At 42.0% G+C, this 27,208-nt stretch overlaps 1 protein-coding gene across 2 annotated transcripts in view; it reads right to left on the bottom strand.

Annotated features, from left to right (window-relative positions):
• Nucleotides 1-27,208, bottom strand: part of RAD54 (DNA repair/recombination protein) — a 254,808-nt gene that overhangs the window by 194,035 nt on the left and 33,565 nt on the right. Inside the window, exons 2-7 of one of the 2 annotated variants that reach the window (XM_089386127.1) lie at nucleotides 16,876-17,256; nucleotides 16,315-16,413; nucleotides 15,957-16,197; nucleotides 15,738-15,863; nucleotides 15,544-15,600; nucleotides 15,362-15,448 (exon numbers count right to left, since the gene is read on the bottom strand). In XM_089386127.1, the coding sequence (XP_089242253.1) occupies nucleotides 15,362-15,448; nucleotides 15,544-15,600; nucleotides 15,738-15,863; nucleotides 15,957-16,197; nucleotides 16,315-16,413; nucleotides 16,876-17,256 (991 nt within the window). The remainder of the gene's footprint in view (nucleotides 1-15,361; nucleotides 15,449-15,543; nucleotides 15,601-15,737; nucleotides 15,864-15,956; nucleotides 16,198-16,314; nucleotides 16,414-16,875; nucleotides 17,257-27,208) is intronic. The other variant, XM_089386128.1, reaches the window with a different exon arrangement.

Below are 27,208 nucleotides of genomic sequence, written 5' to 3' on the forward strand. Positions count from 1 at the left end.
TAAGAAAAAAGAGGTCTGAAAATTTAGAACAGTTGGACATCTTAGTAGCAATCACATTTTTACTCATTAACTATGAAAGAAATATTACAAAGGCTCTATAATTCCTCAAAAAGAGAGGTACAACAATCTCTGCTTACACACTCATTGCAAATCATGCTAAATTTACTATAGTACTTGCACTCTCCTATTTATAGGAAAAGAGAGGAAGGGGCTACAAAAGGGCTAATAAAAGCCTCTAGTGGTTCACCTTGTTACGCACCATTTTGTGGGTAATATCCCTAGGAGAAAAAAATCTCCAAGATGGTGCTCAGCCAGCAGCCAGCAGCCCCTTGCAGCCACCAACTAGCTCATGGTGCCATTTCTCTGCCACCTGAGCCAGCCATGTGGTCCCTCACCCATCTGCCATGATCATATGTTTGAAGGTGCACCTCCCGAACCTAAAGGTATGCCTTGTCAATCCATAATTGAGTATTGTAGTTTGCTTATCATGGACACTTCTGGGCATGGATTAATTGGGGGCTTCGGTGGAAAGAATGGGCTAGTTCTGTGCTCGTCCTCTAGACCCCTTTTGGATATTAACATTGGATTCTAGTCCCGTGGGATCTCTTTTACTGACCATTTGACTTTAGGGATGGTATTTCACGGAAAACCTTGATTTTGGTTTCATGGTCCGGCTCCCTTACCCGCATATATTCCCCCCTTTCCACTCATTAGTACTCCATTCATCATTTCTCCCGCCTGGGTCCACATTCCTCCATTGTGTCCACATAGGGTTAGCTCGCCCCTTCCCCTTGCCCACACCTTGGATCAAGCCTGGAATGATGCCCCGGAGGTTGATGCAACTAAAAAGAAAGATAAAAGCATATTTTGTCACATTCAACAGGAAAATGTACCACAAAATGCGAAAGATGGTCGGGACAAACACATTTAGCACGTGGGCAAAAGCCAATACATGAGCTCTACCCCATCATCATGGCCATCACCTTGGTTCCTACAGGCTCTATGAGCCTCCTTCATCATATAGGAACCCATGATTGTCCCAACCCCTGGTGGACAATGAACCGCCCTACCTTAAAAGGGGGTATTCACTGCTATATCTTATGCACCATGTTCTTACCCTTGAGCCCCAAGCAGTTAATCAAAGAAATTCATAAAAAGGCAAAAGACATATAAAGAAGGGTGGAAAAATCAAGGTCAGGGCACATCATGTACCACGATTGCTCCCTCCTATACATTATAAACCCAAGTGTGGGCTTCCCTTTTATTAGCTACCCTTGTACCCCAACATGTGGCCCAAGGATGCCCCTTCTCATCCCCTACTTCATTCACCTATTTGTCACATGCCACCACCTTTTGAAGGATGTACTTTGAACATATTATTCCCTTTAGAAGTAGAAACCACCTAATATGATACTTGGTTAACCCCTTTTGGAGTTTAGGAGCCATTGGCACATCCCGAAGCCCATTATGGAAGGGCAGGCCATTATGAAGTCCCCACCTGTGGTTCATAGTTGATAAGCTCATTTACTTGATTTCTCTAATGACTTTTTGTACTAGAAGGCTCGGGGACGCATTGGATCTTATGCAGGATTTCAGATGGTCTCCATCTTGGGTTTGGTCTCCCTATACGAGGTCCTAATCCTCCAGAGGGCTACATTGGCACATGAAGGGTGTGCGTTGAGAGCCATGGACCTCCATAGCAGTAGACAGTACTCCATGGATCCTCAAGGATGTTTAGAGATACTCGAGATTCACCCATTGGACGAAGAAGATGCACCTGGTTCACCTTTGCCCAGTCGGCCCCACAGATGTACCATACACTTGGCAGCTGACACAGGACTTGTAGGATGATATGGCATTACCTACACCATCATCAGAGCCCTTGCAGATGATCTACAAGCATCTTTGACTCATTTGGAGACCCATGAAGCTATTATTGTGCCTCCACACCCACTAAGAGCACCGCAGGTTTATTGTTTGGAGAACAAGGGAGCCAACCCCTTGTCCATCACTTTTGAGGGTCATGTTGCACTCAAATTGTCAAAGTTCCTGGGAAGCGGAAGTACCAATTTTTTCAACAAGGATCGGATCACATAGCAGCTGTCCGTGTGTCATAGTCATCCCATTCTGCAAGTTATATATTGTAAATGATCTTAGTAAAACCAAGAGTCTATGTAACAATTAAACATGGCCAAGAAGTCACTATTTGGGAAAAACCTGTAGAATCAAGAAAGGTTTACCCTAAGGTGAGACTTAGATGAATCTGAAACGAGCAAATTTACAAGGGTGGCATATCAGAAGGACTTGAATGGTGATCCAAAAAGTAAATGATAAACCAGATCTAGGGGTTGCTCAGATTGTCTCTTGTCCAGTTGTTGACTCCTTTGGTGAGTGTTATCACTCAAAACTATGCCACGGGACAGGAATGATTCCAAGACTTGTAGCACAGAAAATTTAGTAATAGCTAATATGCAATAAGGCCAAAGGTCGCTAATTCACTACTTCTCCATTAGGATTGGTGCTTCCCTAGTGTTTATGCACTGGAACCACTTAAAATCTGTGTTAATACAAGAAACCATCACATAAGAAAATGGTCCTTGGCTTGCTTGCAAGCAACCAAAAATTAGAGAATATTGATACTGCAAAGTTTAGAAGCATGAAAACCATCCACACCACTGCAGAAAACACAAAATATTTCATCCACAAGTTAGAGAGCTGTGAAGAAAAGCATAGACAAACTTTATCTTTGTATTGGTCAAAATATTGGCTGCATCATGAATACAGAATACAAGACTGATCACAATATTCGTGCTCAACAGAAAGCGTAGACAACCAGGAATAAAGAAGAGAATATGGAGAAGAAAGGCTACTGCCTGCTCTGAAAACTCTACTTAACAATGACCCTGCACCCTTCATTTATAGATTTCTTGAACTCACCAAGGAAGGTGACAAGCTTATGCCAGAACTCCAAAAATATCCTAGTGATACACCTTCCTCAACCCCCTTCATGTGTCATCCTTAATTAACTATGAACTGAAGAAAATAAAATGAACACCCTTTCTAAATTTATTTCAAGCTCATGCACCATCCATGTGGTGTTGACTAGACTGATGATAAACTAAAGTCTGGCTGTCCAAAAATATAACTTCCTCGTGCCTTAAATATTTTTTAAATTTTAGCTAAAGAAGAATCTAGAAGAAGGGTGCCTCAATTTGCCAAGAATGGTCAATGAATCACTCTCTTGAAAATAAGACTGAGACATGGAACTAAATATTAGGCCACTACTAAATTTACCCACCAATGTGCCTAGGGTTTCTCTCATGACATGGTACCTAGGGTCAGCTCAAGAATCATTGCCCACATGGCAACCACATATGTGGCCTCTTGTCATCTTGCATGGTGACCACACATACTAAAAAATATACATGCTAAAAATAATAGGCCCCCCTAAACATAGAAAAATATTAAAAATGTCAAGAACTGTGAGAACCCTACCAACTATAGCACGCATAAAAATAGTGACTTCTCACGTGTCAATGAAATTGGGCGCATCGGATTCAATTTTCTACAAGGAATCCAAATATATGCTCGGAATCATTATGAACTCTTACTGCTAAAAATAGTAATGTCTTGCATGTCACTTGGAAAAAGCTCATCAGCATCATGAACACAAGAATCCTGAACATGTAATTATCTGTGAGCTATGGTCCTTCGAACTCCTAAAAAGTAGGAGAGCTGCTAAAAAGAGCAGTTTCCTCCAAAACAAATGAATATGCTTGTGAAATGTCTCTACATCTGAAATGAACTCAACTCCCTGGAAAAACCTGTCTCTGGTCTCTATGAGAGCCATCTCAGATGTGTGAAATCTGACTCTGAATACCAACCTCATGAAAGTTACTTGGCTCGTAGCCCTCCAATTGCAATAGGAAAATTTAGGGGCTAGCAGAGAGAAATGTAACAATCCTTCTCTTTTTTCTATGCTTAAAGTCAATTAAGGGTATAAGATAAGATGAGACAATTTTATTAATGTCCTCGGTATATCTCCTTCAATTTTCTTCTGATATTGCAATTTGCCAGTCAGATTAGTGCTATGTACAGCTTAATGCATCTTCAAGTGGTTTCATGTTACATGTACTGACCTACTTCCTGGTTCAAAGATTGTTTTTCTACTGCCCCAAATTGCTCCCTTTCTTATTTACTCTTCACCAACCTTGCCCTCTAGGATTGGTCAATCTTTAAGGGCGGCCTTTTTGGTGTCAAAACTGTAGTGTCTTCTCACTTGTATTTTGCCCACTTCTCACCGCTCCATTACTTCCCTCAACATTCTTCTTGTTTTGTCCTTCATCTCTAAAGTTAACAGCAAAGCCATCTAGCAGCATCAACACCTACATTACCACAAGAATAACACTTCAAGCTCTAGGTTCTGGATTCACCTACTCATTCACCTAACAAACCTATAGATGTTCTTTCACCATTGCTTCTTCCTCCTTGCTTCTACTTCCCTTTGCCTTTGTATTTGAATGCAAAAGATGTTTCAATGGCATCAGTACTGCTACTTTCAAATGGTTTTTTCCATCTTGCATGTTGTAACCACTGACTTGACAGCTTCTCAAAAGTTTTGTCAGTAGATTCAGAAGTTGTGTGAAGAGTTTCTATAAAGTCCTCAAACAATGAAGGGAAAATTTTTAGGGTATTTATAACCATATTTTCTCCATTTACATCTCTTCCTATAGCTAATAATTGATCCCTAATATCTTTCAACTTCAACAAATGCTCTGAAAATTACTCTCATTCCCCGATTGCTTAGAAAAAAGCATGTTTTTAATGTAAATGGCACTACCTTTATCTGAAATTTCATTTATCTCCCATAACTGCTTTCATATTGCACAACACCTTTCATATGTTACACTTGTGGAAGCTTTTCTGTCACTGACATCTTCATAAGTTTGACTACTACTCTATTCTTGTAGTCATAATTTTCTTGTTCCAAGGCTAGCTGGTTCTATCGTACTTCATATTCTGCCTCATTTGATTGTCTCACAACTTTCCCAGACTCCAATACTAGAAAAAGGAAATCATTTATTATTTCCATGTATAGAAACTGTGCCCATTAAATTTCTAATCAGGCTCCAACATAAATTTAGAGTGTGGTCATGTTCACCAGTAGCCATTATAGATAAAATTTCACCAAAATAAAACTTCAATTTCATAAGTAAATACATCGACCATTGGTCAAAACCAACATGTTACCACATAGAATATTGTCTCTTAATGGTGCTACCATCCACAAGACCTTATCTTCCACATTCGTTGCTTAGAAAATTTCTCGATTTTCATGCTAGAAATTTGCGACTTTCTCTATGTTTGTTTTCTGCTGACTATGCTTGCTTTTCCTCAAGGTTAACATATGTCCTAGGGAAGTGCCAATGTTATGTTTTTTGCACAGAGCACTTTTGTTCTAAGGTTCTATGCACTTTTCTGTTCCTCACACTGGGTTCACTTATCCTAAGCATGTTTTCTGGCCCTATTCTCAACCTCCTCTTTATCACAAGAGATTATTGGTTTCTGGTATGCCTTACTTTTACACCCAGTTCGAGTGGAATCACACCCAGATTTAGTTCTGGACAACAGCATCTGACTCTTGGAATCTGTTGTCACACATGCAGTCGTGGAATTTCGGCTTTTGAAGTACAAAATTTTCTTCTCTGAAAGAATGAAGCTTTTCCTTCATGTTTCTTCCCACCTTCGAGTGGGTTTTTATCATATTACTTCTCATGTCAATATAACATATTCTTTCTCTGCATCACATAGATTCTCTCTTATGTGCCTCCTTGAAGCCTATGATTGAAGCATCTTCTGCCCTTTGTATAATCAATTCTTTGGTCAAAATTCCTTATTGATATGCCCACATTGAATCAATTCTTCAAGCATTTTACAATCTGGCCCCTACCATGGCTCTGATTATTGATACTAATAATAGCAAAAGAAGTCTACAGCAACCATTGAGAGAGAGAGAGAGAGAACCATTCAAATCGATTTGCTTCATTTTCCCAAAATTTTATATCAGTACATGGAAAAAATGATTGTTCATATTCCCATGATTACAAATCTAGAATCTCACCAAACTGAAAAGTCTCAAGGAAGGACATTACAAAGAACCTGTTGGGCCATTTGTGAGAGGAGGAAGCACTACCATGGTCCACAACTAGCCCTACAGCTCTCTGGGACAACACCAGAATGACAAGTTCTCGCAGCTCACCCGTGCTACTAATGAGACTAAGAAACTTCCCGAGGAACCTAAGCAAGGTAATCAAGGCTAGAGACCTGCTATCCCTAATCTAGAGCAAACCAATGATAGATGAATGCCCACCTCCAAGGACACTGATGACCCCCAACCTGAAGTTCACCTCATCATGCCAACTACCTCTATGATTTTGGAAGTTTGTAACTTGGTCATGTGAGTCCTATGGCTAGACTTTATTGCTATTTATAGTTATGTGCCAACTGGACTGCTTTGAGCTTCACCACATGCCCAAGTGACAAATTTGATTATTATAATGCACTTGGGTGATGTTGAGAGGGGGGTTTACCTAGTTTTGAATTGGCTCAAGTACCATGGCACCCACCAGTTTTTGTAAAAAGGCCTTGTTAGCACCCAAATTGAATTTCTTTAAAATTCATATTAGTGATCCAGCTGTAATGATTCATAAATACATTACAGGATGGACTTGTTAAAAGTTCATTCCAAAGCGACCATTGTAGTGAACTCAACATTACAAAGTTCACCATTCAACATAGACAGTTCACAAGTGTTAAAATCAAACTTGGCATGTGAGTGTAGATTTTTATTGCTTAAGGGTGAAAAATGGGACAAGTTTTACTTTTTGGCAAGTAGTTGACAACAGGAATGTTAAAATTGGCAACTAGGGCCAAACGCCATGTGGGTCTTCTTATTTATGGCAGCTGATATTTTTCTTGGATTCCTCTCGTCGAGAGGTGTAGGATTGATCTAAAAATCATCTGATTCCGACATGTATTCATGGAGATATGAATTTATTTGTGTTATGGGACAATTCGTCAAGGTTGGCCAGCAACCAAATTGCCCCCACTTATCCTCAACGTTTTAGTATAAATAGAGGTGGCCTTCAAGTCATTTGTTCAATCATCTCTAGTGATCTCTCTCCACTTGTTTTTGGGTTTGGGTGGTAGGAGAGATCTAAAGGGGATACGCTGCCCTAGAGGGTTTTCCCTAGCCCTAGATGCTGTTTGAAGAGATCTATACGCTGCCCCAAATTACAGTCATGGAGCATGAGTATCACGTTGAACATAGAGGCACCTACGCTGCCGTAAAGGAGGCTCTCCTACGCAGTCCAAGAAGAGGCCTTAATGCTGGTATGGAGAAGCACTAACCACTGGCCTAATGATGCCCTAACTAATACGCATTCATGAAGGCAAGAAGCCCTAACGCAGTCAAGGAAGAAGGTTTCCATATCACAGCAAGGAAGTGACCTAAACGCAGGTCTAATACCGCTGTTCTAGAGTGTCCTAAACGCAGTAATGGGAAGATAGAATCACAGTCAAACGCTGTCCTAAGTGAACACTTCAAGACGCTGAGATGGGAGGATCATGTTATGCCCTAGACGCAGAGAATAGAGGGACTAATGTTGCCCCATAGATGCTGAATGAATGACTGCATAAAGGAGGTCTAATCAGCTATGGAAGACTCTAATCAATACGCTGTTCCAAAGGAGACTCCTATGTAAAAGGGAGCTTTTATATGCAGCAAAAGGAGACCTGTCTATGCAGCTAGGAGAATGAGGTATACGCTGGGAAGAGGAGGCATATTTCAGCAGACAAAAGAACCTAAACTGCAGCAAGAAGGAGACTGATCAGCGTGTCCATTTAAGGGCTGTTTCAAGTGTCCAATTAGAGGGCTGAACTGCTAGTTGGTAGGCCGAGGATAGGAGGCTTGAGTGAGCACTTGCTGGAGGGATATCAGTCACTCTAATAGGCTGTCATAAGCATGTTCTAAGGACTGCTGTATGCCACTTGGATGCCACTGTAATAAGAAGAGGGCATAGACATTGTTCAGTCATTGTTAAGGGCTTGAAGGCTACTCTGAATAGTAAAGGCAACAGCCTTTCCTTGGAGATCAATTGCAGTCAAATCTGGGCAGATTTTGGGACTGTTAGGAGACTGCACTTTGGACCTATTCAGGCGAAGTTTTGCTGAGCTAGGCCGCAGGCCATAGCCAGCACATGATGTTAGAAGGACTGCGTTGAACCAGCAGGATGGTTGATGCAGCATGATGATGGATGCAGCATGGTTGATGCAGCATCATGATGGATGCAGGATGGTTGATACAGCATGGTTGATGCAGCATGGTGTTGGGTGCAGCATGGTGATGGGATCAGCTTGGAGAAGTTTGTCTTCTCCCGAGTTCAGAACTGCAGTCCATGTCATCAGATCTGCAACCTCATTAAGTTATCTTCATGGTGAAGATCTCTGCTCTTATTTTGACAGGTCAAAATGTTGACTTCTGATGTATATGTACTATCTCTCTCTCTGCTGAACTATTGAAAAACATAAGAATTGATCAAGGGTTTCCCCACATTGGAGTTTTCCCCTGGCTGGCACTACATCTTGTGTCCTCTTGTCTTGGCTTGTCTTCTGCAGTTTATGTTTATGTTCTATCTGCATTTTACTATCATGTTAAATGTGATTGCTAATCTGGAATTGATATTGAGCTAATATGGAAAATTGAAGTAAATTTGCTCTCAGCATAGAACATACCTAAAATTAACATGGAATCAGAGCTGAGGTGAAGACAAAGCCCAAGCAAGGGTTTAAGAGCAATCACCGAAGTTAGTCGGAAAGGACAAAAAGCTCAATGGGTTCCTCATCCCACTTCAAATTCAACAAGGGTGAAGTCGAAACAAAGAAGGCTTTCAGAGTGGCGCAGCGGAAGCATCTGGTGTCCTACCTAAAGGTCACTTCAATGGGAAGTTTGGATCTAAGAATGGAAGGAAAAGCAAATGCCTTGCTTGCAATGAGTTTGGCCATTATGCGAAGGAGCGTCGAATAGAAGGGACACACCACTTGATGATAATAACAATCATTTCAGAGGCATCTTCAATGATCGGAGGAATGCAGGTCATCGAGGAAATGGCCAACTCTTCAAGGAAAGCAAGGAACTCCAGGTATGAAGAATCAAATGTTGCTTCTAAGTATTATCTTATGTTGGCTCTCTCCAGAATCGTTAGGAAATTGGCTTATTGATAATGGTGTCTCAAGGCACTTCACTGGATACAAGGAAGCGCTCTCTAATATGATAGAGAAGGAAACAATATTGGAGATTATTCTTGGAGACGATGCCACCTATCCCGGAAAGGGTGAAAGGAACGTTACCCTTCAATTGAATGAGGGTAGCACGATTCATTTACAAAAGTTATTTATGTACTTGATCTCAAGAAGAACCTAGTGTCCATTTCGACAATGGAAGTCAAAGGTTTCAAGGTGGCATTCATCAATGGAAAGGTAAGTGTTTGAAAAAAAAAGGAATTTTCAAGATGCTTTTACTCTTGGGTTCAAGATTTGCAATTTATATCAAGTTACAGGAAGTCCATTGGGGACCATGTCATGTGACACATCTCTTCTATGGCACCAGAGGTTTGCACATCTTCATTATGGGGCCCTACCCTGATGTGAGATAGATGGTGACAGGGATGCCTGAATTCTGGGAAGAGCATGAAGGTACATGTCCGAGATGTACCAAAGGAAATCTTACAAGGTAACCATTCCCCTCATGTAATAGCAAGACCTCTGATGTAGAACAACCCGAGGGGTTTGAGATTCATGATCGAGAATCTCATGTATGCAGGTGAAGGAAAGCTCTCTATGATTTAAAGCAAGCACCCAGAGCTTGGTGTGAGAGGATTGAAGTCGATCCAAACCATTGCTTTAAGGTTGTGGATGATAGACCTCTCATACTGGTACCTTATGTGGGCGATCTCTTTTTGGCAGGGACAAACCCTCACATTTGCAAAAGCAAGAGGGAATTGGATTCCGGATTGGAATGGTGAACTGCAAGCCCATAACTACCTTGATGAAGCCTAACTTTAAGAAGTTAAGCGGTAGTGATGCCGGACCTGATTTGGGAAATGCCTTTGAGTTGCATAAACTCATACTAGCATTGATGTTCTTGGTGAACTCTCGTCCGGATAAATGTTTTGCAATTAGCATGTTGAGCTCATATATGGTTGAGTCTCACTGGATTGGTGCCAAGAATCATTTTAGGTATCTTCAGGGCACAATCTCACATGGATTGAGATACACTGCAGGAAATGTGAAGCTGCATGATTATTTTGATGTTGATTAGGCATGCAGTGTGGAGGATCGCAAGAGAACATCTGGGTATGAGCAGGAAGCAGAAGTCGGTTGCTTTGAGCACCGCTGAGGCCGAACGCATAGTTACGAGTATGACCTCTTGTGAAGCTGCTTGGTTGAGGAAGCTCTTCAGTGAGCTGCTTGGAGTGTTGGATAACATCATGATCTTCTGTGACAACCAGAGGGGGATTTGATTGTTGAGGAGTCTCGTGTTCTAAGATCGCTCCAAGCATACTGACATCAAGTACCACTTTATCTGGGATATGGTACAACGAGCAAGAAAGCTCCATCACATTGGGACTGATGTGCAAGTCGCCGATATTCTGACAAAGCCCCTAGGAAAGGTCAAATCCTTGACTTTCCGAGAACGACTAGGAGTCGTGGAGAGACTCTCTCTTGAAGGTTTAGTATAATATGGACATTGAGCTCTGGGAGCTTCGGGGGGCTTGGGGGTACTTCTTGGAGCGATGGGCAACCATAAGGTGAGTGGTTGAGCCTTCCCCTAATGGTCTGCTATGTAGGCAGGATGAGTGGTTCATCCTTCTCCTGCCGAGATACAATCATAGGGTGAGTGGTTCAGCCTTTCCCTAGTGATTTGTTGTGTACAGGGTGAGAGGTTAAGCCTTCCCCTAGGATACCCCGTGGCAACATGTAGGCAGGATGAGTGTTTCATCCTTCTCCCGCTGAGACATCCTACCCATGCAGTCTGGGACTCATGGGAAGTACCTCACATCTGGCCAATGAGTAGGGAAATGTGGATAGGGACCATAGTAATACCAATGGACGCATCGTGTAACTACCGTACTCCCTATGCTAGGATGATATTGATCTAGGATCAATTGGAACAGACTTTGGGTCAGTAAGAGTGATATAATTCACTCTCTTTTGGCACTGATTTCAGATCAGTAACAGTGGTATGATACACTCTCTTTATTTGGAACTGATTTTGGATCAGTGAGAGTGGTATGATACACTCTCTTTATTTGGAACTGATTTCGGATCAGCAAGAGTGGTATGATACACTCTCTTTATTTGGAACTGATTTTGGATCAGTAAGAGTGGTATGACACACTCTCTTTATTGGCACTGACTTCAGGTCAATAAGAGTGGTATGAGACACTCTCTTTTATATGGTATGATACATTCTCGATCACTTCTTCTTCTTCATAGTTCAGCAGAGCAGTGCAGGTCACTGATGCCAAAGATAGTATAGTCTGGCAGATGGATTAGCAGATGGAGTTCTCCCTAGTTGAGAGGGAGTGTTAAAGTTGGCAACAAGGGCCAAAATCCATGTGGGTCTTCTTATTTATGGCAGCTGATATTTTTCTTGGAATCCTCTTGTCGAGAGGTGTAGGATCGATCTAAAGATCATCCGATTCCGACATGTATTCCTGGAGATATGAATTTATTTGTGTTATGGGACAATTCATCAAAGTCAGCCAGCAACCAAATTGCCCCCACTTATCCTCAACGTTTTAGTATAAATAGAGGTGGCCTTCAAGTCATTTGGTCAATCATCTCTTGTGATCTCTCTCCACTTGTCTTTGGGTTTTGGTGGTAGGAGAGATCTAAAGGGGATACGCTGCCCTAGAGGGTTTGCCCTAGCCCTAGACGCTGTTTGAAGAGATATATACGCTGCCCCGAATTACAGTCATGGAACATGAGTATCACGTTGAAGATAGAGGCATCTACGCTGCCCCAAATTACAGTCATGGAGCATGAGTATCACGTTGAAGATAGAGGCATCTACGCTGCCCTAAAGGAGGCTCTCCTACGCAGTCAAGAAGAGGCCATAATGCTGGTATGGAGAAGCCCTAACCGCTGGCCTAATGATGCCCTAACTAATACGCAGTCATGAAGGCAAGAAGCCCTAATGCAGTCAGGGAAGAAGGTTTCCATATCACAGCAAGGAAGTGACCTAAATGCAGGTCTAATACCGCTGTTCTAGAGTGGCCTAGACGCAGTAATGGGAAGATAGAATCACAGTCAAACGCTGTCCTAAGTGAAGACTTCTAGACGCTGAGATAGGAGGATCATGTTATGCCCTAGCCACAGAGAATAGAGGGACTGATGTAGCCCCATAGGTGCTGATTGAATGACTAGATAAAGGAGGTCTAATCAGCTATGGAAGACTCTAATCAATACGCTGTTCCAAAGGAGACTCCTATGTAAAAGTGAGCGTTTATATGCAGCAAAAGGAGACCTGTCTACGCAGCTAGGAGAATGAGGTATATGCTGGGAAGGGGAGGCCTATTTCAGCAGACAAAAGAACCTAAACCGCAGCAAGAAGGAGACTGATCGGCGTGTCCATTTAAGGGCTGTTTCAGGGGTCTAATTAGAGGGCTGAACTGCTAGTTGGTAGGCCGAGGATAGGAGGCCTCAGTGAGCAGTTGCTGGAGGGATATCGGTCACTCTAATACGCTGTCATAAGCATGTTCCAAGGACTGTTGTATGCCACTTGGATGCCACTGTAAGAAGAAGAGGGCATAGACATTGTTCAGTCATTGTTAAGGGCTTGAAGGCTACTCTGAATAGTAAAGGCAACAGCCTTTCCTTGGAGATCAATTGCAGTCAAATCTGGGCAGATTTTGGGACTGTTAGGAGACTGCACTTTGGACCTTATTCAGGCTCAGTCTTTGCTGAGCGAGGCCGCAGGCCATAGCTAGCACATGATGTTAGGACTGCGTTGAACCAGCAGGATGGTTGATGCAGCATGGTTGATGCAGCATCATGATGGATGCAGCATCATGATGGATGCAGGATGGTTGATGCAGCATGGTGATGGAATCAGCTTGGAGAAGTTTGTCTTCTGCCGAGTTCAGAACTGCAGTCCATGTCATCAGATCTGCAACCTCATTAAGTTATCTTCATGGTGAAGATCTCTGCTCTTATTTTGACAAGTCAAAGTGTTGACTTCTGATGTATATGTACTCTCTCTCTCTCTGTTGAACTATTGAAGAACATAAGAAGAATTGATCAAGGGTTTGCCCACATTGGGGTTTGTCCCTGGCTGACGCCACATCTTGTGTCCTCTTGTCTTGGCTTGTCTTCTACGGTTTATGTTTATGTTCTATCTGCATTTTACTATCATGCTAAATGTGATTGCTAATCTGGAATTGATATTGAGCTAATATGGAAAATTGAAGTAAATTTGCTCGCAGCATAGAACATACCTAAAATTAACAAGGAATATTTGAAGGTCATAACACACTCATTTTAGTACACAAATGGATATGGTTTTAGCATATTCAATGTTATTTTTAGCAACTTCCTCCAGTACTATTTTCATAGGTTGCCCCATGCACAAGGTTGGCATGCAACAATTGGAGGATGAGTAGGAGGACGAACACAGTGAAACAAATGCTCACATTCATGAATTGGTTATTTTCATAAACTATGTAATTTTAGCAGCTATTGATAGTTTTGGATGCACATTTGATAGTTCTCCAAAATGAAACTTTCACATTTCCAAGCTTCCCAATCTTGAATATTTTCTGTTTTTAGAAATTTTATATAATCTAATTGTAGATTTGGATACCCTTTCAGGAAGATGTGCATATGGTTCCATTTTGTTGGCATTCCTAGGTGGTTAAGGTCATGGTCAATGCCAGTGAAACCTTGATCTAAAATTTAAATTCAGTGCTTATCGAGATAATCACATTTTTAGATACCTAATATTAAGTACATCATGGGGAGCAAATTTGAGAGCAATGAGACACTATAAAATTTTGCTCTACTTTTAGCCTCAAGATTTCGAGATTTGATCATTTTGGGGAGTCAATGTTGCATACAACATAAGGGTCAAACTTCAAGTCAATCAGAGAAATCTTATTGTTAGTTAAAATTAGGCAATCTAGACCTCCTGGGAACCTTCAAGCACCCGGAGTGGGCCCCACTTGATCAAAAGTTTGTTTTAGAAGAGGTGAGCCCTACTTGGGTTACCAATTCTAGAGTTGACCTTCGAGTGGCAAATGAGTGAAGTTCAACTCTAATTGACTTCACTTACACTTCAATTCAATACCACTGCTATTTTTGGGAGTTCACATGCATTGAAGACTTTCTATTCATGGAGACCTAAAGCACACTAGCCTGGAAGGTTTCATTTGCCTTGATCTATACTTCATGCAGATCTATTTTTGGCCTAAACCTACGGTACACTACATGAGGAAGCTTCCTCATCATTCTTGTGTACCATTCCTATTATTCGCCTAGAGAAGTGCACCCTACCATGGGGTTGACTTTTTATATTTGATCATGCACTTCACTTCAATTTCACTCCAGTTCACTTCACTTGCACTTCACTTCAATTTCACTCCAGTTCACTTCACTTGCACTTCACTTCATTAGATCTGAATTTCAATTCCGGATTGTTGTTGTTTTTGGAGACCATTTGCCTTCACAAATTCCTTATATAGCTAAGTCTAATACTAAACAAAACAAATAAGAATCACTCACCTCTAACCCAATTACTTCATCAAATTAAATGAAATCGATAAAGACCTATCCATTCACAAATGTTTGGAAAGACTGCATAGGTCTTTACACTGTTCAACGTTTCGGACTTCTCAGGCATAGCCTATCAAACTTAATGACAACCCTTTTTCCATGACTTTTTAGTTAGCATTAAAGAAGTTTTCACACAGCTAATTATTTGGCCAATCCATTACTCAAGTTCAAACCAATGTAGTCAATTGCAGGACCTCTACTTCTAAACAAGCATTTTCCTCCTGAAAAAAAATTATTTTACTATATAGATATCTAGGAACATCACATGATATTAAGACTTCAGGCTATGCATGACTGTACACCATAGCTTAAGATGAATATTTCCTTTTATGAGAAGTGCAATTTAAGCCTCCACACTCCTCCATGCCTATATCATTATAGCATACTTAAGTTAAACAGAAAATGCATACATATGTGCTAACAATGAATCAAGAAAGAAGATCAACAAAAGGTATTGAAATACACTCACTTCATAGTAGCGACGAAATGTTGTTGCATCACCTAAAACTCCAGGATTAGCAAAATTGACCATAGCAAAAAACTCCTCAAGATCATTCTGCATGAATAAATATTTTGAGAAATTATTAAAGCATAAAGTCCATTATACTAAAAAAGCAAATTAATTGTCATACTTGTAAGCTAGTAACTTTCCTGCATGGGTGTTCCAGACAACAAAATCCGTCTATGGCATTTGAGATTGGCTAAAGCCTGTTCCAACAATACCGCCTCATTAAACATGTCAAACAAAAAAGAATGCAGAGAGTGAAATATAAATAAAAAATTCCAAGCAACAAATATATTTTAACTCCACATTAAAATACAATAAGCCTTCAGCAAAAACTTACTCGATTTGTAATAGTTTGATCATTCTTAAGCCTGTGAGCTTCATCACAAATAAGGAGACAACAACTTCCTTCTTTCTCGAACTTGGATGAATGCATGCGAAACGTCTCATACGATATTATCATAACCTGTAAATTCAAGCATTTCTTCATTTAACATACCACTCTTTAATAGACAAGCCCACTACCACACTAAACAGCATCTCAGAAGGGCAAATTTACCTGGAATGGCGAACGAGGGGCCAAAAAGCTGTTGATCCCAGATAGCACATCTGCACGACTTGTTTCACACATTGCAATAACACGAACTCGTCCTTCAAGCCATTTTGTTATTTCTGATTCCCAGTTACTTACAAGGCTTGTTGGAGTAACAATTATCACTCTCTTAGCCATTGGTTTATCATCAAATCCTTGCCGAAGAAGGGTGTACAGAAGCGTAATGGATTGTAATGTCTTCCCTAAACTGCAAAAATATTAATTTTTAACAAGATATCTCTACAGACATAACATGAACAAGGTACACAGTTTTCCACTAGCCAAGATAATGCAGTTAACATGGAAGAATAGGATAGATTTTCACCCCATGTCATCTGCCAAAATGCAGCCAGCAAGACTTTCATCAACTTTAGAGAATTCTCGCAAGCCTGCGATGCATTCAAACATAAATTGTACACCTTCCCTGCATTTATTTCAATTATGTTTCAAAAATGTATCTTTCAGCTAATTTAAAAAACAGAAAAAAAGATTAAATACAATAATAAAACAAATGAAAAGTAATGCAGGCCATAATCTTGATAAAATTAGCACTTCAATTAACCATGACGCTGGAGCAAACCATATCATGAGGCCTTTAAGCTTTAGAGTGCCAATAGAATAAAAAAGCTGCAGTTATTGATTATCTGAGGCCATGTGGTGTTTGTTATACACATACACACAATGAAACATTGCTGTACTGGTCAACCCAGACATGCAGCAATACTTTGAATAAATTTACAGTAACAAGTCTCTACTTACAACCAACTGATTTATCATGTGTCCATATAACATTCATGAAATGGCCTCCAACAAAAATGATTGGTAATGCATCAACTCCAATGGCTCATTGCATGGGAAAATAGCAAGTGATTTATAAGGTATGTACCGCTGGTGTGGCCGAAGGAAACGAACAAGGACAGGGTCCACTACTATTGGCTTAGATTTTACTCCATCGTCACTTATATCTTCAGGTTGCCACAATACAAGTGGCTCAATACCAGGAGGAAGACACGGCTCCTCTTTTGGAATTTCTTCCATGGGCAATTTTGCGAAAGATGGCATATTAGTGATTGGAACCAAAGCTGGTCTCTGAGAACCCCATGGGACAAAACGTTTCCTTGCAAGAAGGCGGCGGGCAAGTTGTTCATTGCTGTTAACTTGACCATTAGAACAGGGAGATTTGAAGGGCTTTCTTGCAATAGCTGCACCATCTGATACCGAAAGGACTTTGGGAAGTAGTGCTTGCCTTCTCACCACAAGATCACCCCTGTTAAGCAATAACAAACAATCACCCACAATAAGTAAAACAAATTTAAGAAAAAATAATACACAAAATTTGTTCCAATTCTCCAAAAATAAAAATCGGGTGGCTGTTTTCCAATAAGCTGCCATTTCCTAAAAGCATTCTCCAGGTGACTTAATGCTTAAATGATGTTGGAAGAACTTTTGAAGTACACTTTTTTCGCAGTATTCTCAACAACGATATTCACAGGCAAAAATCATTAAAATACTGCATTGAGTTATGAAGGTTCAACTCTATAGCATTTACTACTACTTTCCTTCTGATTTACCTCAGTCCTTGATTGGTATAGTTACTGAAAAATTCCTCTAAAACAAATTAGTAATCCCTTGCGATATTGAGGTCTAATTCAAAAAGATAATGTAACATTTGCCTTGATCGTGGATATCAACAGTTATGGAATGTATCTCTCCTATATATTTCTTTCAACACTTAGAGGCAATTTCCTTTTATGGTAAATAAGAATTCTATTAGAAAGAAAATAATGTACAACAGTTCAAGATTACACGCCAATCATACTGCTTTTGTTGGCCTGCTTTAGGGCCTAATATTCAGTATTTAACCCTTTGACTACCTTGAAGATAAGACTAACAATCATTTCTACTTTGATAGATAAACATGGTTGATCAGGTACTGAGATTAATCAATCTAAAGACAACATTTATGTTTCCTGTTAAAATGTTGACCAAAACCTCTATTTGATGCATCTTTTAGTATCCAGGATGCCACATTACAATCTTCATTGCAGCAGATAAAGTTTAAACATCCTTCATGGACCACAGTTTTCCTTGATCGGGCAGCTATACAATACAAATAAACTTGCTACCCTTATGTTTGTTTTTTACTTCACTTTAAAAATTTCTGAAGGGACTGATTCCCTTCTTTTTTCTGTCAGATCCTTCAACACTTTCTGCTAAACTCCCCCAGGACTCAAAAAGGATACTAGGCAAGGGGACCAACAAATCTTGCTCCAAGAAACAAAAAATAGTTTCTTCCTCCACGGAACCATTGCTATTGGGCATTTCTTTTTCAACTAGAGTCTGTGATTTTCACGGAGACCACAGCCTGTGCCAAGTGGTCATGTTCCAAAGCGCCATGCCACCAAGTTGGCCTGCAATTATTTGTTTTTCTACCGTTTCCCCCAAAATGTTACTAGAGATCCTTAATAGTATCCGCAAAATGTTTTGCACAATGGCCACCAGGTGCTAGTCAGAAAAACATGATCTGCAACTCAAGGCCACCTGCCCATAGTCCAAATTTCGCTTTCAGAATTTATCAACCACATTAATCCATATAACTTTAGGCAGACCAATTGGACATCCACGTCAATAGACAACCCAATATAGGTTGTGATATGCCTTCTAAGAGTTTCGAGGGAACAGAAATGAAACTTCTCCAAACCATTTCCAACAGAGGCTGGAAATTCATGTGCCCAAAACTGTAATGGCAGGTTGGGAAGCTTTCCCTTCTTTTCCTTTCTCTATTTGTTTCAATCAACCCCTTATCTGCGAACTCTGAAGCAAATGGGTCATCCAAAGTTGAAAGGTCCTCCAACAGTCCCAATTGCTTTTCACAGCTAAAAAATTCAAAAACAACCAATTCCCTTGCCTTTTTCATCGGATCCTTCAAATCCACCAGCTTAACTCCTCCACGAGGGATACCAAGCAAGAAAGCAACAAATCCTACATTATGAACCAGAAATAGTGTCCATATCCATCAAGCCATTGATGGTAGGCTTTTCCTTTTCAACTATAAAGTCCACAACTTTGGTGGAGGCCTGAAACTCCACCAAAGGATGATGTTTCTCACTGCCAAGAAACCCTGGGTCTGCAATTGTTCCTCTTTCTATTCTTTCCGCAAAAAGATTTTACGGAGATCCTTAATAGTATCAACACAACATTTAGACATGAGGTTACCAGGAGCCCATAGGAAAAACACTATATGTATAAGGCCAGTTGTCCTTGGCCTAGTTTTTGCTTTCAAACTTTCTTAGCCACCTTAATCCATATCTCTACTAGTTGACCATCTGTAAAGTCCACTTAAATATAGAGCCTACCATAGGTTATGATATGCATTCTAAAAGTTTTAGGTGAACAAGAATGAAACTTCCATGAAGCATTTCAAATGGAGGCCAGCGATTCATGTGGATACAAGTGAAAAAGTAGGTTGGGAAGACTAACCCCAAAACTCACATAGGAGATGAATTTACAATGTCTACAAAGGGATCAAAGATGGGGAACTAGAGTTTCATGCCCAAGATAGCACTTCCCAAAACCCAAAGCCTAAAATAAAAGTCGTGCTCCCTATCCTTAGAATAGTTAAGCTTCACAACAAAGAACCCCCAAGCACATAGGCAAGATGCGGGCATTTCAATAACCAAGAACCCATTAATGCAGCTTTATGCCAAAACCTATTGAAATGACATAACAAACGATGAGTCAAGGAAAATTCCTCTTGGTCCCATGATGAAAATGGATCTTGGTGTAAGCCCAAAATCCCTTTTCATGTGAAAATCTCGAACCTGGGCCTGTGGGTTATGGCCCACAAAGCCTCGACAGAAGCGTTAAATATCGACCATCCCTTTATTACATAAAACAGCGTCTGAATGAGCATTGGAGGAAAATGGCTCTAAAACCGCGCTCCGCAGAAGACCGCGACGGTTTCGGTTGAAGACATCTCAGCACGGCCACAGGACCACAGGGAACGGTCGTTCTGTCGGGCGTTAAGGGGTTTTTTATTTTTTGGAACAGGCAACAGCACGACGGCGACGGGAGCAGTTATGAACTCGGACGGCATGGAGGACTTTCCGGTAACGGACCTCGTGGACTATTCCGAGGATCCGCTATCTGGACAGTCAGTGTTCACCGAACCCATTTTCACATCTTCGGTTTTCGCATCTAATCCTGCAAATGACCTTCTGACTAGGGTTAACCTGACGTCTATTGCCTCGCCGGAACGGGATCTCGAGGCTCCTCCGTTATCTCCCGGGACCGCCTTCTTGCTCGCATCTTCATACCCCGAGGCTCTGACTCTCGAAGATATCCCTCCCACACCGATTGGTTTACCTTCCTCGCTCACGGAGCCTAGGGTTCATGTGCCCCCGCAGTCGAACCCGGCTACCCCCTCCGCGTCAAAAGGGCCCAAGCCCTCAGGATGTTTCGGTACTCCCGTGGTAAATTCATGTGCTCCAGGGCCTTCCTCGGCGGGCAATTCAAACCCTCTTTCAGATCATCCATCCGCCCCGAGAACAAAGAAGCAGAAGGCAAGATGCGTTAGGGCTATCAGGAAGGAAACCACAGTCACTTTCGGGAATTCGACAAGTTTCGAGGAAACTATGGCGCTCGCTTGCACCGTCTTGGTGGGTCACGTGCGAGGACGCACATTCTCGGCGGACCACTTGCTTCGATGGGTTAAGGAAATCTGGGGCTCCCTTCTCCCTCAGCTCCCTGAGGTTGAGGTACTCCCCCGGGGATGGTTCACCCTCCAATTCGCTAAGGAAGATCATACGAACATTGTACTTGAGAACTATTGGCACATTGAGACAGCTCCCGTACTCTTGAAGCGATGGACCCCTTTATTTGATCCTGAAAGGGAGCAGATCGCTGCTGGACCTCTGTGGGTAAGGTTTCCTGGACTCCCCCGGCAATATTGGAATGAGGAGGCCTTCATCAAAATTGGCAACGCTCTGGGGACATACTTGGATCACGATCGCTCTTATGTAGATACTCGGAGAAGAACCATGGCGCGCATCCTGGTACATCTTGACACCAGGGAAGGATTAGAGGAGGACATCACCCTGCAATGGGGAAGGCACAAGCGCATTCAGATACTGGATTATGAGGGTGTTCCATTTCGGTGCAACCGGTGTCACCAGGTAGGGCATCTCTATAAGGATTGCCCTCTCAATAAACGCGAGAACAGCCCTCCTAAATATACTCCTATTGTTCCTCGAAGAACTGCGCCTCAGATCTCCCCGCCTCAGATGGTTACATCAACTCCACATGGAGCGCTTCATCATCCTCCGTCTACTACTGAGGGCACATCCACTCCTCCCATGACAAGAACAAGGGCAGCAGCTGCAGCAATTCAGAAATCGGGTACTGATCTATCTCCTTCATCTCATACTCTTTCCCTATCATCTGATTGCATTAATTCTATCTCTGTATCAAAGGCTCAGTGCTCTATCCCGCCGCCCCCTCCTACTACTGCTACAATCCCTCCTTCCCTTACCCTTGATCATTCCTCGTCCCCATCTCGCCCTATAGTGCCTCTCCCTGAATCAAATCCGCCTCACCATTATTCTCTCCGGCCCCGACCCTCTCAATCTGTCTCTGATGGTACCTCGGGGCTGAGCATTATTCCCCCTGATCCTGGTCACACCTCATCCAGGGGACGAAAATCAAATTTGAACAAAGCCATTCGGCGTGCTGGGGCTGAAGTTGCTTCGGGACGTCAATCCACCATTGTCGGGGCCCTTAGAGCTACAAAACCCCTACAGCGGGGTCCCCCATGAAGTGCCTATCCTTTAACTGCAGGGGTTTAGCTAGCTCCCCCAAAAAACTAGCCTTAAAACGACTTTTTCAGGTCGAATTACCAGACATCATTTTCCTTCAAGAGACTTTGGGTTCTGCAGAATCTATATCTCTTGCCCTAAAATCGATTGCGCCAAAGTGGCAGTACATTGGGCTGGATGCTATGGGCCGTTCGGGTGGAATGGCCATTGGACTCAATCCTTACTCCATCAGACTGGACTCTTCATGGGGAGGGCCAGGATATTTGGGTGCTGACATTTTTTCCAAAGACCTTGGGCTGTCACTGCGTATCATCAACATCTATGGACCCTGTCAGCAGAGAGAAGGATTTTGGCGCACCCTCCTTGATCGATCAATGATGCAAGAGGAAAACCTGATCATTGGAGGAGACCTAAATTTCTCCTTGGGATATGGTGAATCATGGGGCTCATCAGCACAAGCAGACCCCATATCAGACTTCATGAGGAACCTGCTCGATCAACATGATCTCATCGACATCCCCATGAATCACCCTCTTCCCACATGGAGAAATCGAAGGATCGGGCCAGCAGCTTTGGCTCGTAGACTTGATCGTTTTTTGATCAAAGGACCACTGCTTCGCCATCTCCATCATTATAAGCAGTGGGTGAGTACTGGGGGAATTTCGGATCACTCTCCCATCCTGATGGAAATTATGGGTCCTCACCCTAAACCAAAAGCCCCTTTCAAATTCAACCATCTATGGTTGCAGGACCCTGGGTTCTCTAAACTGGTCACGGACTTTTGGGCAGCACACCCTATTAGCAGGGAACCCTCTTTGGCTAGGGGTTTTGTCAAAAATCTGACGGAACTTAAACATATTGTGATTGAATGGGCAAAGATGAAAAAAGCCAAGGAAGATGAACTGCTCATCTCGATAGAAGCAGACATTCACGCTCTGCTGGATGAACAAAACCTGGGCTTTATCTCTGTGGAAAGCAAACACAGGCTGGTCGAACTAGAGAAGCAGAAGCACAGTATACTCAAGCTCAGAGAGGAATCGATCAGGTTGAGAAGTAGAGCTACTTGGCTCAAGGCAGGGGATGAAAACTCCAGATTTTTTCATAATTTTGCAAATGGGAGGAGAGTGGCAAATACCATTTGGAACCTACCCTATCCTGATGGGGGTCTGGCAGACTCCTTCAACAAGCTCTCCAGTCTAGGCACTTCCTATTTCAAGGGTATCTTCAAATGCCCTGAGGGAACCAACCTTGCTGAGATCATCCGCGTAGCATCCCATTTCCCGAGGTTTGTTAACAATGAAGACTTGGAGGATCTTAATGCACCAGTCACCATGATCGAATTAGAGAACACCATAAAATGGTTTCAGAAGGAAAAGAGTCCTGGCCCCGATGGATGGACCATTGAATTCTATCTGGCCTTTTATGACATCATTGGAGAAGACATCTTGAAGGTGGTGGAAGAGAGCAGAACCTCTGGTCAGATCTATCATGCTATTAATTCCACCTTCATTGCTCTCATACCTAAATCAGACTCTCCATCATCCTTCGCTGATTTTCGTCCCATTTCGCTATGCAATGTTCTCTATAAGATCATATCCAAGATCATTGCAAATAGGATCAGACCCATTTTATCCAAACACATCGCTCCACAGCAATTCGCTTTCTTGGAAAACAGGCAGATTCATGAAGCCATTGGCTCTGCACAGGAAGCCATTCACTCTATTTGGACTAAGCACCTCAAGAGCATTCTTCTCAAAATTGATCTCTCTAAGGCTTTTGATAGAGTCAGCTGGCTTTACATCAAGATGATTCTCATCCATCTGGGCTTCCCGCATCAGCTTATCACTTGGATTATGGCATGCATTACTTCACCAACTTATAGTATTCTGATTAACGGCGCTGCATCCCATTTCTTCCACTCAGAGAGGGGACTCCGTCAGGGATGCCCCCTTTCCCCCCTCTTATTCCTATTGGTAACAGAAGCGCTCAGTCGACTCATCATTTCTGCAAAAAGGGAGGGAACTATCCGAGGCTTAAAGATCTCAGAAGCATGTTTTCTAACACACCTTCTGTTCGTGGACGATGTCCTTATTCTCCTTGATGGAAGTATCCGGGACACCTCATCCTTCAACAGAATCCTTAAACTATTTTCTCACGCCACGGGAATGATGGTAAATCAGGAGAAGTCCTCCATCACCTTGGTAGGTACTTCTGTAGCTGAATCATATTCGGCTATGCAGGCTTTTCCATTTATCACTCAGCCTCTGGATCGAGGTCTTAAATACCTTGGATATTGGCTAAAGCCTACAAATCAAAAAATTGCTGACTGGGTGTGGCTTGTCACCAAGATTGAAAAGAAAATATCATGTTGGTACTTCAGATACCTCTCCAGAGCGGGAAGGTTAACTCTGATCAAATCAGTGCTGGAAGCGACCCCTGTATTTTGGATGGCATTAGCATGGATCCCCCGGAACATCCTCTCAAAGATTCAGAGACTATGCAACAGATACTTATGGGCTGGAAAGGAAGAGAAGCGCACCTTTGCTTGGATCTCCTGGAGCAAGATTGCTCTCCCCAAGAAATGGGGGGGATGGGGATTAAAGGACCTGGCATCCTTTGCAAAAGCTCTTGCTGCAAAGATGGGTTGGGCGCTGCTGACTTCCCACAGTCTATGGACTGACATAGCATACCATAAGTACATCTGGCCTCTCGACATCATCGATTGGGCTAGACTTCCAAACTGGAACAGAACGGGCATCTCTTCCATATGGAAAGCCCTCCTACACTCCCTCCCCCTTCTCAGAAGCAATATCGTGTGGCGCATCAGAAGTGGAAACAGAGCTCGCATAGGTATGGACCCATGGAGTGGATGCGGAGGCAGACACAGGCTCCCACCAGATCTGATTGCCCTCCTAAACTCCCGTGGCATCAGGGTGCTTGCACAGATTGCTGATCCTGAGGGCTCTGACATACTACACCAGGCTTGGAAATCTGGCACTCAATTAGATATCCCGATCAGATGGCATGAACCCTGGAAAGAATATTGCGATGCCCTCTCTGAATCCCATATCAGAATTGTGGAAGGGCCGGATGAACTCATCTGGCAGATTGCTGATAGTGGGATTTACTCTCCTCGTGAAGGATATAAACTCATCATTAACCACAGAAAGCCGGAAGTGCTAGACAGATGGTGGCACCAGATATGGAAGTTAACTGCATCGCCCAGATCCAAATTATTTTCTTGGTGTGTCCTCCGCAATCGCATTCCCACTGATGAATACCTCAAGCGTAGGGCAGTATCGGGACCCTCGCGCTGTGTGCTGTGCAAAGCAGACACAGAGACCACTGAACACTTATTCTTAAGATGCCCCATTGTTATACAAATATGGCATAATATCAAATTTCACATACAGTACTCGGGAGACTGGTCTGGTACAGACCTTATCAGCGCTTGGATAGATTGGGGGAACAAACACAGTGGCACGAAAATTGTAAACCTCCCTATCATTGTTAACTGGTCTATTTGGAAGTCCAGAAATAAAATGATATTTGATGGATGGGAGGCTAGGTGGCCTCTCGTTGAAGCTGGCATCATCTCAGCATACAACGAATTACCAAATCCTCCTCCCACAAAACAGCGACGGCCGACCCCTCCTCCCAATATCGACATGGGCTCGCCATGGGCTTATTTCGACGGGGCTGCAAACGAAAATGGCTGCGGAGGGGGTATCATTTTACACATATCCTCGAGGCACTTCTTTCATATCAAAGTAGGATTGGGGGCTGGCACAAACAATTATTCTGAGCTCATTTCTCTCCGACATCTTTTACATTTTGCACTCAGTCACCAATGCACCAGCATCAACATATTTGGCGATTCACAGATTGTTATTAACTGGGTCAATAGAGATACCACATGTCACTCACACACTCTAAATGTATTGCTTGATGAAGTATTTATACTAAAGGATGCTTTTAACTTTTTTCACATCTCTCATATATACAGAGAACATAACCAGACTGCTGACAAGCTTTCCAAGGAGGCCGCGGTGATGGAGAATGGGTTATGGGAAATCACTGAATTTTTGGATCAGCAGGAGCAGAAATACTACCATCGGCCATATATAGACCCGACATATCCTACTGCGGGTCAACAGGCAACATAACAAAACAGTTTTATGAGGATTTGACTGCACAACATGATATAATTTGAAATAGATTGAGGATTGCCAAAAATGGCACCAATTTTGCACAATTTTTGAAAATGTAACAGACAGATATACAGCACAGACATGCAAATTTTTTGTGAAAATGTACAGAACAGTTGGCATATGCTTCAAAGCATCTACATATGTAATCTTTCATATTTATAATGAAATATTACGGATTTTTCCAGTGGAAAAAAATAAAACAGCGTCTGAATGCTTTTTAAAATAACCACCACAATATTTCAAAATACCAAAGTTCCAATCTGAAATGACATAACAAACGATGAGTCAAGGAAAATTCCTCTTGGTCCCATGATGAAAATGGATCTTGGTGTAAGCCCAAAATCCCTTTTCATGTGAAAATCTTGAACCTGGGCCTGTGGGTTATGGCCCACAAAGCCTCGACAGAAGCGTTAAATATCGACCATCCCTTTATTACATAAAACAGCGTCTGAATGCTTTTTAAAATAACCACCACAATATTTCAAAATACCAAAGTTCCAATCTGACTGATCCAGCAAATAATTCAATGGCTATACATATATATATATATATATATATATATATATATATATATATATATATATATATATATATATATATATATATATATATCGGTTTTTCCATTGCCAACACAGCAAACATCGATGACAAACTTCACTCGATTTCCACAGAATTAATCGTATTAACCATCACACAATAGTTCGGTGTTCAACATTCAAATCGACTTTTCTACTCAGCGTATAATGTAAACAATATCGGTCACAGACTTTGCACAAGATTTACCTTCAAGCACGCAGCTTCTGACAAATTAGCCACTGCTTCACGCTGGGTTTAACACCATTCAATATTGATACAACCTTACTAACACAATCTTCAGATAACCCACGGCTTCTGTTCTTTATGGATAACATATGGATCGAATTCTCGCACGGTTCTGCTTTGCATGTGCTTCAAATTAATGCAGAAATTAACCAATGTATGCTCCAGCTCCTCGTGACTACAAAACCGTGGCTTTTTCGCCCACGAACTCATAATAATACCACGATATGAAATCTCCCATGAACATACAATGGCATTCATAAAACGCAGTCGGTCTCTATACAATACGCTATTACAATTTCCCTAGGCTGTTCACATAAACTTCGCCTTCACAGAACAATCACATGTAACAGTTAAACCATATATAGATCGCCAT

The sequence above is a fragment of the Pinus tabuliformis genome, chromosome Q (genome assembly GCF_031772625.1).
Source record: "Pinus tabuliformis cultivar Carrire ecotype Pingquan chromosome Q, CPIR1, whole genome shotgun sequence".
NCBI lineage: Eukaryota > Viridiplantae > Streptophyta > Pinopsida > Pinales > Pinaceae > Pinus > Pinus tabuliformis.